Raw genomic sequence first — 17,802 nt, 5'->3', positions numbered from 1 at the left:
ACTATGAGGATTTGTGTCGTGCATTCTACAAGTTTCCCTTTTTTTGAATGGAATGACCGAATTAAGGTTTTGACACTATTCTAATTTACTGAGATGTCCCTTTATATACAAGTATAACACGTTAAGGTCCTTTTACCAGTTATTCTTGACAACCACCAACTTTCATAATAAACAGCACGATTAAAACAATTCACGGTAATTAATCTAAACGTACAATCTAGGCGTCAGGATTCGTGCTATAGCTTCTCTGGTCAATTCTTGATGACAACTACCACCGTTCACATTCTAATTTAGGAGAATAACTAGAACTTTTTAAAGAATAATTAAGATAAATGTCCATAACACACATTGCTGTCCTCAAAGAAATCAACGTGCCTCTCGCCAATTCGTCACATTGGAGACTATAGACAAACAGCAACACTAGAAATAATCAAGAAACGTAGTCAGGTTTATCAAAACAACAGTAATACACAATTGTACAATGAAATTAAATCCCCAGACTCAAGATAAGGACATGGTGGAGGACTACAATTTTCCATCTGTATGCAGATGTTTCTTTTCTTTTTTTTTTTTTTTTTTTGTCAGCACCAAAATAAACATTGTGGATCAAATTCAACCGAAAGGGTGAATTGAGTGACTTCATTAGAGATCATCACGCACACACACACAACCTAATATAGGCAAGAGAGGACGTTTGTTGCGTGTCAACTGTTGAAGCTGGTGGTCATGATTCTCTGAGTGGAAGTGTCTTTCGAGGTCGAGGCGGTGTCGGACCGAGACTTGCACGTGAGAGCCAAAGACCACAGGAACACGAACACACCTGAGAGAGAAAGCGAGAGAGAGACAGAAAGCCGAGAGAGACCAAACAATATTCTGATGAATATCATTTGCAGATATTAAAGCAGTCTCAAACTCAGATCCCCCGGACCCATGGGATCCAATTCCAGAAAATAATTTGCAATGAATTTTTACGTTGCATATTTTTAACCTATATGTGGGTGACCAGTGCGTTAATAAATTCAAACACGCTCGCTGACACGACCACAAAGTCATCATCGAACTTATACGTATGGACAGCCTTATGCTTGAATATGGTTTATCCTTATGGACAATTCAAAGTCCCAACACACAACACCACTTTGGGGGGGTGGGGGGGGGGTTATCCCTTCCAATCACACCGTTGCAAGTTTCACCTTCATTGCCCACGTGAGAATTGAAGTATCCCGGCAAAACGATGGCGTCCCCAGCCGGAGTGCTCTCTTGCACCCCCTCCGAGGACTCCAAAAAGGGTGGGTACTCTGAACTGGTGGTTGGTCTACAGCAGGGGTATCAAACTTGTTTTTATTGTGGGCCACATTGTAGCTCCGGTTTCTGAAACCTTGAAAATCTTTAATTGACCCATCATATTTACACATGAAATTCATCAACTAGTTTCGGAATCAGAAATCAAGGGTAATGGGTTTTTTCAACTACTGTTGATGTTTGGTAACACTAAAAATGCTTGCAATATCATCATTCATGATATGACAATTTGAATTTTTGGTACAGATTTGAACAAAAATCATGGAAGTTGATACACATGATTTGAACTTGGCGGGCCACATAAAACCATGCGGTGGGCCGCATCTGGCCCCCGGGCCTTGAGTTTGACACCTGCGGTCTATCGCCACAGTGAGGACCGTCCCCCTGACCCGAAAGCGAGGGAGACCACCCTCTCGCCTACCGGGGTGAATCCCAACGCAAGAACTATACATACAACTTCTCAGCGCTTCTCACCAGAGTGGAAAAAAGAGTCCAACCCCTCTCAAGAGGACTGGTACCAGACCAGAGCCCAAGGCGCGTGTGGAGGAGAGTCCGACTATGTATATCTAGTCGGAACTTCTCAACCTCACACACCAGCTCGGGCTTCTTCCCTGCCAGAGAGGTGACATTCCACGCACTTAGAACCAGTTTTTGTGGCTGGGGACCAGATTGCTAAGGTCCCTGCCTTCAGCCACCACCCAACTGCACCTGACCCCTATATGGCTCCTCCCACGTGCAGGCCCAGCCACCAGGCGCTCGATTGCGAGCCCCCTGTAGACCTGGCTCCAGAGCGTCCGGGCAAGAGAAACCTAAATCCATTTCAATTACTCATCATAGGGGTTTGTTGAGCCGTGTTTGGTCTGGAACTGTTTGCCATGGGTGACCTTACCAGGGGTTCTGAAGTCCCAGATATCTTAGCACCGAGGATCATCGGGACACACAAACCCCTACACCGCGATAATGTGACAGCTCAAGGAGGCGATGAATAGTTTTAGGTCCTTAAAAGAACAAACTTTGACAATATACTGTCGTCCTTTTTTGGGGGTTGATAGACGTGGCTTTAGCAGAAAAAAAAATAGTAATATAAGAATAAAGCGTATTTATGAAATACTGTAATATGATTCCCTCAGTAAACTATAACCATCATAAATCCTTATTATGACTAACCTGTAAAAATTACAACTTTATGCTCATTTTTTTTTTTTTTTTACCATAACAAAATATATTTTAGTTCTTTAGTTCCATCCGCATACTTTATTCTCACAACATTGTAACTTTTTTTTTTCCTCTTAAAAAAAAATGTAAATTCATCATAACACTATGAATGCTTTTCTAAAAAATTCCTGCGGCCAAAACTTTGTCAAGCTCCCCGCGGTCCGTTTGTCTTCTTGACTGACCTTGCAGCGAGGTGAGCGTGGTGAAGACGTAGACGCCGACCAGGTCGACGTAGGTGACGGTCAACAGGCCGAAAGGCAAACCCAGCACGCAGCTGAGGCCCAGCACGGTCACGCAGTCCTTCCCCAACCTGCTCGCCTTCTCCCAGCTGCCCTTTGCGCCGCCGCCTTTAGCCCCGCCTCCTCGCAACCGCCACAGCTTGACGATCACCAGGCCCAACATGCAGGCGTTGCACAGGACCGCCAAGAAGGGGAAGGCCACCGTGGTGACATAGGTGACCGCTCGTTTGTGACGGAACTTGCTGCTGATCCAGCACCTGTTTTTTTTTTTTTTTTTTTTTTTGGGGGGGGGGGAGGAGCCAGGGGGTGTATTTTAAATTTTTTAAAATAAGAATGAAGTGAGGACAATATTACTTCATTTAAGAAAAATGATCTGACCAGAGAACTGGAAAACTCGATGTGGAAAAAAAATCTTAAAGCAACACAGCTACCTTTAAAACTAGTCTATGCTACCAATACCCATGAAATCCAGCCATCTTCTTTTGCCGCTTATCCTCACGAGGGTCGCGGGGAGCGCTGGAGCCTATCCCAGCTGTCAACGGGCAGGAAGCGGGGCGCACCCTGAACTGGTTGCCAGCCAGTCGCGGTGCACATCGAGATCACACCTAGGGGCAATTTAGAGTGTCCTATTAATGTTGCATGTTTTTGGGATGTGGGAGGAAACCGGAGTACCCGGAGAAAACCCACGCAGGCACGGAGAGAACATGCAAACTCCGCACAAGCGGGGCCGAGACCGGGTCCTCAGAACTGTGAAGCCAACGCTTTCCCAGCTGATCCACTGTGCCGCCACCCATGAAATTATGAATGGAATTTTTTGGGACATTTTTTCCCACATCTGAAACCCCATCAGTGCAATTTACTTACAGCTGCATTGTTGTATTGCGGTTTCCGTAGTCCCGAAACTCCAGCGTGTACTTGCCGTAAACGCCAGACACCCCGCAGACCAGAGCAATCAATGTGGGCACACCTGAACGCAAAGAATGCAGGTTAAAAACCAAATAGTCAACAAAATCCAAACATGTCAACGTATCAAGGAAAAGCTTTGGGCCATTGTTTTGGCTATGGCTAACCAGTCCAATTCACAACACTTGCTAATACTGTACTACTTTAATGTATATACTATACATGTTTTGGGTTTAAATGTGTTTTAAGCATGTGTGAGGGATAGCATCCATTCATCCACTTTCTTTGCTGCTTATCCTCACGAGGGCCGCGGGGAGTGCTGGAGCCTATCCCAGCTGTCAACGGGCAGGAGGCGGGCGGGGTACACCCTGAACTGGTCGCCAGCCAATCGCAGGGCACATCGAGACAAACAGCCGCACTCAAAATCACACCTACGGGCAATTTAGAGTCTCCAATTAATGTTGCATGTTTTTGGCATGTGGGAGGAAACCGGAGTGCCCGGAGAAAACCTGTGCAGGCACGGGGAGAACATGCAAACTCCGCACAGGCGGGGCCGGGATCGAACCCGGGTCCTCAGAACTGTGAGGCCAATGCTTTACCAGCTGACCCACCGTGCTGCTGTGAGGGATACCATTGTTAAAAAAAATAAAAGTCAGCCTCGATTGTTTGATTTTCAGCAATTTCGGGTTGGACGAGATTAAAATGTATCCATCTATCTATTCAAATGGGCAAAAGAAATGTATTCTGCCGCTTATCCTCACAAGTGCTGGAGGCTATCCCAGCTCTCGACGGGCAGAAGGCGGGGTACACCCTGAACTGGTTGTCAACCAATTGCAGGGCACATAGAGACAAACAGCCGCACTCACAATCACGCCTACGGGCAAGTTAGAGTCTCCAATCGATGTTGAATGTCTTTGGGATGTGGGAGGTAAACCGGACTGGCCAGAGAAAAGCCACGCAGGCATGGGGAGAACATGCAAACTCCACACAGGCGGGTCCGGGATTGAACCCGGGACCTCAGAACTGCGAGGCCTACACTTTCCAGCTGCTCCGCCGTGCCACCCCATTAAAATGTATATACTCAGCAAAAACAAAAAAAAATCTGATTTCACTATCGGTCCGGAAAGCCTGCAAGTGTACCGAACCCCGCAGACCGTGAGAGGCAACTTCTTGCGGCGCGCGTGCTCTCACCCCAGCCCACCACGCTGAGCTTGAGGAGGTATCTCCTGATGTAGATGTTGAAGACGCGCACCAGCAGGAGGTAGAGGTGGAAGCCCTCCAGGGCCGACCAGCAGACGGTGGCCAGCAAAGACCAGTGCAGAAGGAGGCCCAGAGCCCGGCACACCCAGTCGGTCGGACCCTCGCTGAGCCTCCAGGCCCACGCGCAGGAGAGCAGGAAGCAGAGGTGCAGGCACAGCAGCGCCGCCGTCAGGTGCATGTGCAGGCCGATGCCTCTTTCGGGTTGCCGTTTGCTGGGGGAGAACCGCATCGACGGAACGATCAGTTTTCACATCTCGGTGGGGGGATTTGGGTCAACTCTTGTTTGCGGAATTGTTCAAACGGAGCAGCGCTGGAGGGATTTCCAACATGAACGCCAAGTTCGGACCTCGAGTAGGCCATGCCAAAACCTTTGTTTTTCTACCTTTCTTTCTTTCTGGTGTGTTTAGGGTCCCATTCCTTGTCTTATCGTCGTCTCCTATTATTTATTTTTTTTATTTGACCATTGTAAATATTAAAGTGGGGAAACTATGCACAGACAAAAAAAAAAAAACACACACACACATTTGAGGAAGGGGGAAAAACTTTTCACAGCGTTTTTTCAAGATGAGTTTGAAATCATATTAAACTGTTTTAGAATCAGAGTTTCTGGCCCATTTAGTTGAGAAATGCAGGCAATTAAAAAAGAAAAAAGTTAAGTATGCCCATATGTGGTAGAAATTGAACCCTAACCCTGTAAACAGTGTTTGATTTCTCAAAAAATGTCGCATAAAAAGCACGATACAAAAACAAAAATGTTGTATGTGAAATTACCTTCTTCCCTAATTAAATTTAACTCTAATAATAATACAATATACTAATATAATTAATAATATACTCTAATATAACTCTTTCAATAATACTTTAATACTTTTAATAATAATACGATTTTTGATTTATATCCAAACAAACTATATCTTTCTTCTAGTAAAGATTACAATCTCTTTTTCTTTAGAAAATCGACATTTTTTTCATAGAAGAAAGGGAATTTGATGAGTACGATTCTCTTTTCTCAAAAATAATTATCATCCTAATTATTTTGGGATGAAGCGGTTGCACATGGTTGTTATGTTTAAATATGGTTCGGGGTCCTTGTAAAAATTTTATAAGGAGCCCATCCTCCATCCATCCATCCATCCATCCATTTTCTCAGGCGCTTATCCTCACAAGGGTCGCGGGAGTGCTGGAGCCTATCCCAGCTGTCAACGGGCAGGAGGCGGGGCACACCCTGCACTGGTTGCCAGCCAATCACAGCAAAAGGAGTCCTTCGAACTAAAATTTTCATAATCTCTGTCATATATTACTTGAAAAACCAACTTTCTATCAGAGTCCTTCTTCTTCAGTGTGAAATAAAACAAAGAAAGGGAAAAGTTGAAAAAAAAAACACAAAGAAAAGCTGAAGAACTGACTTGAGACACGAGTAGACGATCAAGCTGATGATGGTGAAGACGACCGAAAGCGCCGAGCCGACGTACGTGATCAAACTCAGGTTGATCGCGTCCTCTTCACTCAGCACGAGGTCAGGGTTCTGTTCAAGGGGGAAAGTTCAGGCTGGGTCACATTGTCAGAACCGGAATTATCTATATATTTTTTTTGCCAAGTATGGCAAAAAAAACACGAGGAATTTGCCTCCGGTCGTTGAAGCCGCTCTAGGACAACATACATGTCGAGTAACGGCAACAGACAGACGGACATTCAAGTGACGGAGAATACTTTTGAGTCGTGAAGATATTGCAGGAACAGTCATGGGGCAATAAAGGTTGCTAGTAATCTGGCAATGACTTTTTTTTTTTTTTTTTAAACAATTCTGCAAAAGGATGCAGAGTACTTTAGCATTTAGCGCAGTAAGATTCAAGGAATGTACGCAGTTTAAAGGAATTAGACGTAAAAATTGTGCCAAACATATATGTGCGTTCATCTGAGATGACACGCTGTGGCGACCCCGAAAGGGACAAGCCGAAAGAAAATAGTGTAATAGTACAATGTCGATTGAGCAGATGCTACTCGGGCACGAGAGGCTAGTAGTGGTCGACAAGAGCTGTGCAGATGTTGCAACGTGATGAGATTAGTGCAGTGAGTGCACGAGTAATGTATAATATAAAATCAAAATGGGCCCGGCAGAACGTGGCAACAAACAAAAGACAAGAAAAAAAATTGCCAGCATGTTGCAGTTGAATTGTAAATTAGCCGTAAAAGAAGTCGTCTTTCGCGTTTACATAAACAAACATGTAAGTGCGTGACCTACGTTTCATCCGTGCATCATCTTGTATGTTTATAAAAACACGCACTGTATGTTCGGTTGTCTTAAACGTTTACAAACAACTACATTTGGTTGTCATCGTACGGAAGTAAATAAGTGCCACCGGGATTTCAATTGAAATGTAAAATGATCACATGTTCAATAGTTGGAGTTCAGTGTAACTTTTCAATGTTAACAAATCAACCGGCGACAATTCGCCGTCCGTGCCACCGGGCGGGGTTACTTCAGGTCAGAACCGAACAGCCGGCCAATCCAGTTACGCTTTCTTCGTCACGTGACGCCGCCTACTCAGAAAGCGTAACTGGCGAATTGTAGCCAATTGATTCATTTTCAAATTCAAATCCTGGTGGCACTTATTTACTTCCATATCATTTTGGCATATCACGAAGGACTGTCATCTTCTGGGACGTTTACAAAAGATTCATGACTACTTTCACGCCCAAAAAAACCTTAAAAAATGGGTTAAGACCCATTTTGATGATTATCAACAACACCAAAACTTTTCTACCATCCATCCATTTCCTTTGCAGCTTATCCCCACAACGGTCGGGTGGCATGCTGGAGTCTATCCCAGCTGTCGAGGGGCAGCAATTTAGAGTGTCCGATTAATGCTGCATGTTTTTTGGGGTGTGCAAGGAAACCGGAAGTGCCCGGAGGAATCTCACGCAGACACAGGGAGAACATGCAATCTCCACACAGGCGGGTCCGGGATCGAACCCGGGACCTCAGGACTGTCGGAACGAGGTACCTGGCGACTAAATTAATCAACGAAACTAAAATCAAGTGCATTCACTTGCCTTTGATGTTTAGAAAACATGCACATTAGGTCGATTGAAAATCATTGTTTTGGGTAGGTAATCCTTAATCTCGACAAAAAAAAAAAAAAATACACCCAGATCAGAGTCAATGAATATTCCAGAAATAATAAAAACATTTTGATGTCTACAAAAGCAAATATAGCCAAAGCAGAAATCAGAATTTTATTTCCTTTACCTGTTGGAATGATAACAAGGACCAAGTACTTTGTAGCAGTTTCTAGGTCACATATTTGCTTTATATCCCATCCCTCCGTTTTCTTATCCGCTTATCCTCACGAGGGTCGCGGGGAGTGCTGGAGCCTATCCCAGCTGTCAACGGGCAGGAGGCGGGGTACACCCTGAACTGGTCGCCAGCCAATCGCAGGGCACGGTGAGACAAAGAGCCGCACTCACAATCACACCTATGGGCAATTTAGAGCGTCCAATTAATGTCGCGTGTTTTTGGGATGTGGGAGGAAACCGGAGTGCCTGGAGAAAACCATGCAAACTCCACATGGGCAGGGCTAGGATTTGAACCCCGGACCTCAGAACTGTGAGGCCAACACTTTACCATCTGATCCATCATGCTGCTTGCTTTATATTTTCAAAGAAAATTGAAGTAAATCTGAAAAATTGCAAATCTATTTTGTTGTTGTTGTTCTTACCACAAGTACAGCAAAGAAGCTCAAGTGGTTGCAACGACAAACAAATTCCCTTCCTGTGTTGCGGGTGTTGCAGCCGAATTTGCTCCAGTTACCTGAAAACCACAGCAAAGGGTGTCGGTGCTGGCGCTTCCAAATGAACAATGAAAACAATTGGACCGCGTCACCCACCGGTTCCATCTCGCGGATTTAGCTCCTCCCAGAAAACGCAAACCCCGCTGGCGACCTGAAATGTTCACAAAGTCAGAGGACGGCGACGCAGTTGCCGTACCACAAGATTTGTTTTTTTGTTTTACCCTTTTGTTGTATTTGAAGGTTAAAGTGATGGGTTCTGTGAGGTTCTGGAGTGGGCGTCCAACCGCCTGCACCATGAGGACGGTGCCCCCTAACACTGTGCCTGTCGGCTTAGGTGGTCCTGGAACCAATCTTCTCCCGTGTTTTCTACTTGGGTGCTGTGGAATATAAAAAAAAAAAAAAAAAAAAAACTCCCAAGTCTTCTTTTAGAAATGATGCACTTGTGAGTTTGCTGGAAAAAAAACTTACAGTAAAGCGTACTGTAGCTTGAATTGTAGCATTAGTCCCAGGACCCTCGTGAGGATAAGTGTCTCAGAAAATGGATGGATATTTCCAAATTAATCTTGATCTGAGCCTGATGTGACTGGTTGGGTCCTCACTCTAACCTAACATTAATTTTAAAACATAGTTTTCTGGAGGATTCTGCTTTATCTTTGACATTTTTTTTTTTTGCATTGCGCGAATCCACAGGTGTCAAACTCAAGGCCCGGGGGCCAGGTCTGGCCCCACCGCATGGTTTTATGTGGCCCGCGGAGGCAAATCATGTGTATCAACTTCCATGATTTTTTTTTTTTTGTTCAAAACTGTACCCAAATTTCAAATTGTCCTATCACAAATGATAACGTTGAGATATTACCAAGCAACAATAGCTGGAAGAAAACCCATTAGCCTTGATTTCTGATTCCAAAACAAGTTCATAAATTTCATGTATAATATAAATATGATGGTTTCACAGCTATAACGGCCCTCCGCAAGTACAATGTGGCCCGCCTACAAAAATGAGTCTGACGCCCCAGCTCTGATCCAAGAGGAAGTTACTTTAACACTCCTCCATGTTAAAAGAGGATCCGAAAATCCCCCCCCCCCCCCCCCCACCCACTGAAACAGCCGCGCACTACCGACCTTGAAATGTGTACTGTTGAGCACGGTGACCACCATCAACACCTCGGCCCCAGATTCAGGCGCTCCGGATCTCCGGAGGGCTGACGACGGGACGTGAACGTCGTGTTCCGGAGTCGGACTCTCCTCCCACTGGCGGCACATTTTTGAGGGAAAAGTGTTTTATTGACGTAGAATGAAAACTAGATAGATATAATTTTCACGTGACGTCATGAGTCACACGACCTTTGTTTGCGACGCCCACTGGACGTCAGAACTACAATACAACGCATGTTTTTTAGTGATCTTTTCGTGAATATTGGCTTGCTTATAAACGTCTTACGACCTTGTCATCATGGCATTTCATTGTGTGGGTTATGGTTGTAAGAACAGACAGAAAAAGGGGTCTGACACTTCAGGAATTGTTTAATTTTTGCTTCGGGCATTCAGCTAATTTACTGTGGTATCCTGCACACTTGCTACATATCTTCACGGAGGTCTTTGGGGTGTCATTATGCCTTCTCGTACCCGCAGTGAAACTTTGCCTTCCAGGTTTGCGGCGGATAACGCAAACCTTGTGGCTGTCGCTAGCCATAGCCTTTAGCTGCACTTTTGCTAACTCGCCGATCGCTTTTTTTTCCAGCGTGAGCGCCGGCCCGTGGGTGAGTAACTTTTCGCGCACCCTCGGTGAGTTGGTAGCGAAAACTATGCGGTCTCGGACCATGTCATCGCTTTTTGTGTAGTTACAGTCTTTAACCAACAGCTTGAGTTCTGTCACAAAGTGCTCAAGTGACCTTCTCGCGAAACTTATATCTCGAGGTGATCAGAGAATTTATCGTGATAAGTTTTTAGCAAATTATCTCTAGTGAGTGTCCACATATTGCCGACATCCCGTCCTTTATCGACGATCCACGGCAGGAGAAAACTGCACTTTTCTTCTTCTTCAGCTCTGTTTTTAAGTGGTCCCGAGAACGTGAGCTCGGCGTGTTGTTTGAATCTCCGCCACGCATCTGGTACATTGGATGAGTCGGAACACCGAACGCCTCCTCGTCGTCTTCGTTAGTTTTTTTAGTTATGCTACCGTCACTCTGACACCATGTTATGATCTTGCTGTCGTGTTATTGAATAACCTAGACGTGAGTCCAACTGTGCTTTTTAACGTGGGTGATATTTAATTTGCTCCCCCCCCCCACCCCCGCCAACCTCTCTAGCTCACTTCCTTATCGTCCTCTCGTCGCGCCCCGCTGACGTCGACACAATCACAATCACACCACACTTGCTAAATACGAGAAGTACTATAGCTCGATCTAATAATAACGAGACGATACCTGCTCTCGAGTTTCACATGTGGCTTCTTTCTTTATTCCTCACTCCAGCACAAGTGCCTCAATCGCCTGTTTACAGAGTTCGTTAGTCAAAGGCCTTTTCAAGATAAAAGATCAAACAATAACCGTAGCCAAAATATTACAGTATACACTTATCGCTTTCTAGCCATGATATGTAGCCATGATCTTGCCCTCCAAAATGGCGTTGTAAACAAAAAAACATGTGGTCGGCGTGGCGTCAATGAAAAGTATCTATTCGGCTTCAACTTCCGGTCAGGGCAAAACATTGCTTGGGGTACTATTTCACGTGAAAGTTGACATCCTTTGCTATCCTTACAATTGAACATTGTGAAACATAATATCGGAATATGTTAGGTTTTTTTATGTCAATATGGTTCATTCTTGTTGCGATGTTAGCTGTCAAAACCGTGCGGCGGTCGCAAAGAAGTAACTTTTCACCATTAAGTGTGTTTCAGTTTAACCTTTGTAATGTAATGTGGAAAATATAATGTGACAATATTATGAAGGTCTGTACCTCTTATTGCATATGTATGCGTCAAAGCATCTTTTGAACCCTCCTGGGCATGCTGCAAATGTTTAGATTACATTCATGCCTCTAGGGATCCAAAACATCCCAAGTATATTGATTTATCGCATCGTTTTCCATAACAATGTGTGTATTGTTTACCATGCTTTTTGCCCTGACAGGAAGTCAGAACCTGTTGACCATGGCGGAACCAATGTTAGATGCAGAGTGCACAGTCTAGTTTGTATTCTACGTCATTGAGTCACAATTTTACCTCCGTGCCTGATTTAAATCCATCCATCCATTTTCTTTGCCGCTTATCCTCACGAGGGTCGCGGGGAGTGCTGGAGTCTATCCCAGCTGTCAACGGGCAGGAGTCGGGGTACACCCTGAACTGGTTACCAGCCAATTCCAGGGCACATACAAACAGCCGCACTCCCAATCACACCTAGGGGCAATTTAGTGTCCAATTAATGTTGCATGTTTTTGGGATGTGGGAGGAAACCAGAGTGCCCGGAGGAAACGCATGCAGGCACGGGGGAGAACATGCAAACGCCACACAGGCGGGTCCAGGTTTGAACCTGAGACCTCAGAACTGTGAGGCCAACGCTTTACCAGCTGCTCCACCGTGCCGCCCTCATTTAAATCGACTGCAAAATTCCTGCACAACCCGGATCGATTGTGAACATCCGTTCCCGATTTGAGTGGATTGAGGCATTCGTGTCAGAGTTGAGTAAATTGGACAATACATGGGCGGCACGTTGGATCAGCTGGTAAAGCATTGGCCTCACAGTTCTGAATACCCGGGTTCGATCCCGGACGCACTTGTGAGGAGTTTGCGTGTTCTCCCCGTGCCTGCGTAGGTTTTCTCTGGGCACACCGGTTTCCTCCCACACCCCAAAAACATTAATTGGACACTCTAAATTGCCCCTAGGTGTGATTGTGGGTGCGGCTGTTTGTCTCCATGTGCCCTGCGATTGCCTGGCAACCAGTTCAGTGTGTACCCCGACTCCTGTCCGTTGACAGCCGGGATAGACTCCAGCACTCTCCGCGACCCTAGTGAGGATAAGCAGCAAAGAAAATGGATGGGTGGATGGACAATCCATGCCTGATCTGTGCTCACTCTAGCGTCACTTCCTGGTTCGAGTCCGCCCTAAAATTCATGCCTGATCTCGCTTGATTGTAACATTTGCGCTCAATCGATGACGTCTGTCGCCTGAGTGCCTGAAATAATATCCACGCCTCATCCAACTAACATTGCGCTTGATCTGAATCAACAGTTACTTCCACGCACAATCCGAGTCAACGGTCACATTTCTTTAAAAACTGCAAACTCCTCCTCCTGATTTGAGTCGAGTCGTGGCAGACGTGAGGCGACTGCGACATTTGTGCCAGATCCAAATCTTCTGACTGTGCCACGGCGTCACTTCCTGATTTCAGTCAACTGGAGCATTTGTGGCTGATTTTTTTTTTTTTTTTTTTTTCTCTTCTGACTGACTTGATTGTGACATCCGTGGCAGTTCTTCAACGTTCCGGCCTAATCGCGCCAACTGTAGCAACACGCCGGACAAAACACTCCACCCAGTGATCACTTCTAAGTTTTAACCAACCATTAATTTTTTTTTTTTTTTTTTTAAATCTCCATTCAGTGAGTGATAAGACTGCAGTCAAAATTAAGTAAAAGGACAGTAAAAAATGATCTCACGTCTTTGGAAGGGTCAGCAAAGTTCCTTAAAATGGAGCCGCCCCCCATTCGTCCTTTTTGTCTGCAGTTTGCAATCCTCTGCTCATAACAACTAAAAACAACAACACCAACAGTTCATTACTTTACATTACAAAGCATTGTTTTTACAGAAACATTTCATCTAAAAATTAATGGATTCATCAACTACGCCATTGTGGCTAATGCATCTAAAGCAAAGCAAATGTATTTCATACACAAGGTATGAATAAAAGCATGTGGATACAAAGTAATACATCTAGACAATACAAAAAATATCAAATTAAACAAATGAAAACAAAAGTACAATTAATACAGAATACGGTGCGGGAAATTTCTTTTAAAAATGGTAATACTCCAAAAAGCATGCGGAAAAAGAAGAGTTTTCAACCTGGATTTAAAAATATTCAAACTCGGGGTGGACGTCACCTCTGCTGGCGACTTCTTGCATTTGTGTGCATCATAATAGCGAAATGCTACTTCGCCACGTTTGCTTTGGAGTCTGAGTCTGTCGATCTCAGATCCCTGCTGGGTTTGCGTTCCGAAAGCATTTCTTTCATGTATTCAGGACCTAAATCTTTTTGTGGTTTATAGACCAGTAGCACAACTTTAAAATCTATTCTAAAGCTGACTGGAAGCCAGTGCAAGTACTTTAGGATTGGAGTTATATGCTCTGACCGCTTTGTTCTGGCCAGAATCCGAGCTGCAGGTGTTTAAAGCTCTTTTTGGAGAGAAGACCATTACAATAGTCAAGTCTACTTGAGATAAAAAGCACGGATGAGCTTTTTTCCTGGTCCGTTTGACGCATACAAGCCTTCACTCTCGATGTCTTGTGCAGTCCTTAACACGTTAGCAAGCTATAAATGTGTTAACACAATATGCCGTCACAAATGGAGGGGATGTACAGTTCTATTTTATTTTTAACCATACTGTCATGAACTTATTTTCTTACACATGTATGACAGGCCTAAATGTAAAAGTCCCAGATGAGATGTTTGTCGTGACACTTCCCCATTTTGCAACGCCTACACTGCACGTCCAAAGGTGAGTCACTGCTTCAGTTCACTTTTATTTCATCTTATTGTATTTTTTTTTATTTCACTTTGGATCCAGATTCTTCTCAATCGCACCAAATACCCATTTTAATGAAAAATTAATGATTTTTATTTTTTTTATTCATTCCCGTCTTCCCACGCACGCAGCCAAATTATTTTGGGGGGAATCCGCTCTCGCTAAAATGCTAACACAAATGTTTTCCAGTCGTTTGAAAAGAAAATATAGCAACCTTGTTGAATTTCCCCTCGGCATGTTAATTTTCGGGATTATGTGTGTTTATTCATCTATCGACGTGTCCATCCATCAAGTGGGAACCCAACTTTTTTAGGGACACCCTATACATTGGTACAATTGAATGAACTGAATGAAGTTTGAGAAGTTTACCTGGTCCAGGAATTTTCAGCTTGGCAGACAGAGAAGACATCTTCACAATCTGTCACAGAGGAAGGTGGTGAGGATGGGGGGGCAAAGGTCAGAACCCGAGAGGTTTTGGGGACGGATGCTCAACTCAACTCAACTCAACTCACAATTTCTCCAGGTAGAGTTGCACTTCCCATAGTTGCCGGGCCGCTGGTGGCTGTTGCTGACAAAGTTGGACTCTTGGCAGTCTTAAAAGCAAGAAAGGCAAAAACGGTTACAACACGGACTGCGCATTTAAATGTCGACGTTCACATTTGAAATCGTACTCGTTTATCAACAACAGCTGCTTCATTGAACCGAGGTAAACGATCATCTAAACTAAACAGATGGTAGTTAGATATTAGTACTAAGGTAAGTTTTGTTGTCATTTATTGTAAAAATAGATTTTTTTTAATTTTCTTTTTTAAAAACGTGACCTATTTTATTAAAGTTTATCCGTCACAATGAAAAATATTAACGGATTATACAGTATATATTTATTTTCTTTTTCATGAAATCACATTTTAATTAATCACATTTTTATTAATAACAATTAACATATAAATACAGTTAGAAATGGGATCTAAAAACAACAAAAATTATATTAAAAATACGTTTTAATATAAATGTAAATACAACCAGTTACATTAAACTATTGTAAATCTGAAAATATGGAGTCAAAAAAATGCATATACAAAATCTCTTATTCTATTAATTATTATTTGCCATAATAACTAATAATTTTTTTACCACTAAGGTCATTTTTGCTGTCATTTACAGTATTGTAAAAATAGTGAACTAAATACATATACAGTATAGAGATATATTATTATTAAATAATTGGTTAAAATAATTAAGAATCTGTTTTTTAAATTATGAATCATTGCATACTAATAAAATAAACTGAAAAAGAAACAAAAGTAGTTTACAAACAAATATTGAATAAAAATAACATAATTAAAATATATTGACTTCATTGAATGTCATGGGGCCCATCTATCTATTAAAAAAAAAAAAAAAAAAAAATTATACAACTGTGAAAGTGTGAAGAAATGGCTGAAGATTCAGGTGGATCCAGACAAAAACTCACCCCCAGCGGCGCGAGAGCACACGAACCAGAAGAGAAGGATGACCACTTGCATCACGGAACCCCAATTCGATGCCAACACGTCCTGCCTGATGCGGCGCCCGCCAGCACTGTCGCGTCACATCACGACAAGACAAACTGCTGACGAGTGCTGGTGGAAAAGGAAGTGATGCAGCGCGGTTCTTTTTTTTTTATTTTATTTTTAATCAAGTCTTCAGGAAATGTCATGCGTAGGCGCTTGATTACGACATGACTCCTCGTATGGTGTGAAAAAAAAAAAGAGAAACAGGAAGTTTACAAAGATGGTGTGTTGGTCCTTTTAGCGAGAAAGTTGCTTACATTTTCCTGAGTAAGCGAATTATCGGATCACAACGTCACAACGCCGACGTCGCTGCGGTTCCAAATTTCGACTGAAGCACCTCAAGTAGACATACAGTGCACGTCATTCAGATTGAGACATTCAAAATGTTTGTTAAACAAACAAAAAAAAGATCTCACGTAAAACACAAATGATGAGTTTGTTTTTCTTTCTGTGAGGGTTTTTGTTGACATTTTTTTTTATTATGTATGAGTTTCTAGAGTCCAAGATTTTTGGAAATTTTTTTGTTGTTGTTGTTCCTCTGTGAGTTTATGCTGAGCTTACGTGTATTTTATATTCTTTTGGTGGGTGTGTTTGAATGAGTTTGACATGAATGAGGGATTTTTTTTTGTTTGAGTTTTTTGTGTGAAAGGTTTTCAAGTGTTTTTTTGTATGTGTGTGGTCGTGTAAATTTAGAGTCTGACAGCATTTTTTTATGTGTGTGAGCGATGTATGTTTGGTGAGTGTGAATGTTTTGGAATGGTGAGTTTTTCTTGATTTTTGGAGGTATTGAGATTTTTTGCGTGTGAGATGATTTTTGTGTCTTCGGGTTTTTACGTTTTTTTAGTGCACATGGGATTTTGTGCTTGTGTTTTTTTTTTTTTTTGGGTGGTATGACTTTTTTATGTGTGAATTTTTGTGTGTGTTTTTAGGTGTGAATGGAGTTTTTTTGGGTGTGCATTTATTTTTGGGGGGGTTATTTTTGTCTACAACATTTTTTGGGGGCATGTTGGAGGATTTTTTTTTTTTTTCAACCAAGAGATGACAAACGTTAAGCTAGTAAAGCTATTGCATAAATTCTTCCTTTAAGGTGCACATCGACAACATTCTGTATACTTCGCATTTTAACTATCCCAGAGCAGTAATATTAAGTATGAGAATAAGATACCTAAGTTGTGCTTGATTACAAGTCTGGCAAGTCTTTTTTTTTTTTTAAATAAAAATGTAACCATAGCTCTTCTATTGCCATTAAAATATATTACAAGTACAAGGCGCAGAAATGACATGGAGCAAAAAAAAAAAAAAAAAAAAAAAAAAAAAGTTTAAATTTCAGCCAGAAAATAGATAGCATCGAAACAGTGTCGTTACATATTGCAATATGTAGTGAGGGTGCGCTCCATTTCCTGAGCTTGACGTCCAAGTTGTCCATGTGAATGATATTAAACCCATTTTAGTCTTTTGTGAGCACATATCTATGTTGAAGACACTACTTCATCGGTTATGTATGGGGCTACGTACACAAGCCAAAAACTGAACCACGACAAATACAGTTACTAAACCTCAAATCGTGGACTCACTTTTAAGGAGCACTAGAAGGCTGTTAAATGCCAGGTTTGCCGAATCCCCAAATAGGCAAATGTTATTCCCAGTGGTGCCATGAGTTGGATTTAATTATCCTCAAAATGACATTCGATAACCAGAATAATACATATTTACCTTAACACACAACTAGGCCAGTGTGTGCAGTGGAACAAAAAAACTTTTTAGTCAGCCACCAATTGTGCAAGTTTTCCCTTTGAAAA

At 42.8% G+C, this 17,802-nt stretch overlaps 1 protein-coding gene across 1 annotated transcript; it reads right to left on the bottom strand.

Annotated features, from left to right (window-relative positions):
• Positions 1–101: 101 nt before the first annotated feature.
• LOC133497768 (adhesion G protein-coupled receptor G3-like) lies at positions 102–16,399 on the bottom strand. The gene is made up of 13 exons (XM_061813928.1): positions 15,925–16,399; positions 14,963–15,043; positions 14,820–14,868; positions 13,365–13,455; positions 9,833–9,961; positions 8,932–9,087; positions 8,807–8,861; positions 8,639–8,730; positions 6,326–6,444; positions 4,851–5,131; positions 3,621–3,723; positions 2,700–3,013; positions 102–820 (listed from the first exon to the last, which is right to left on the bottom strand). Exons 1-13 carry the CDS (start codon positions 15,974–15,976, stop codon positions 705–707), a joined length of 1,638 nt encoding a protein of 545 aa, XP_061669912.1. The 5' UTR covers positions 15,977–16,399; the 3' UTR covers positions 102–704.
• Between the last annotated feature and the right edge of the window lie 1,403 nt (positions 16,400–17,802).

The sequence above is a fragment of the Syngnathoides biaculeatus genome, chromosome 3 (assembly GCF_019802595.1).
Source record: "Syngnathoides biaculeatus isolate LvHL_M chromosome 3, ASM1980259v1, whole genome shotgun sequence".
Lineage (NCBI taxonomy): Eukaryota > Metazoa > Chordata > Actinopteri > Syngnathiformes > Syngnathidae > Syngnathoides > Syngnathoides biaculeatus.
Note: the sequence above shows the minus strand (reverse complement) of the source record. Positions and strands in the feature narration are given on the sequence as shown.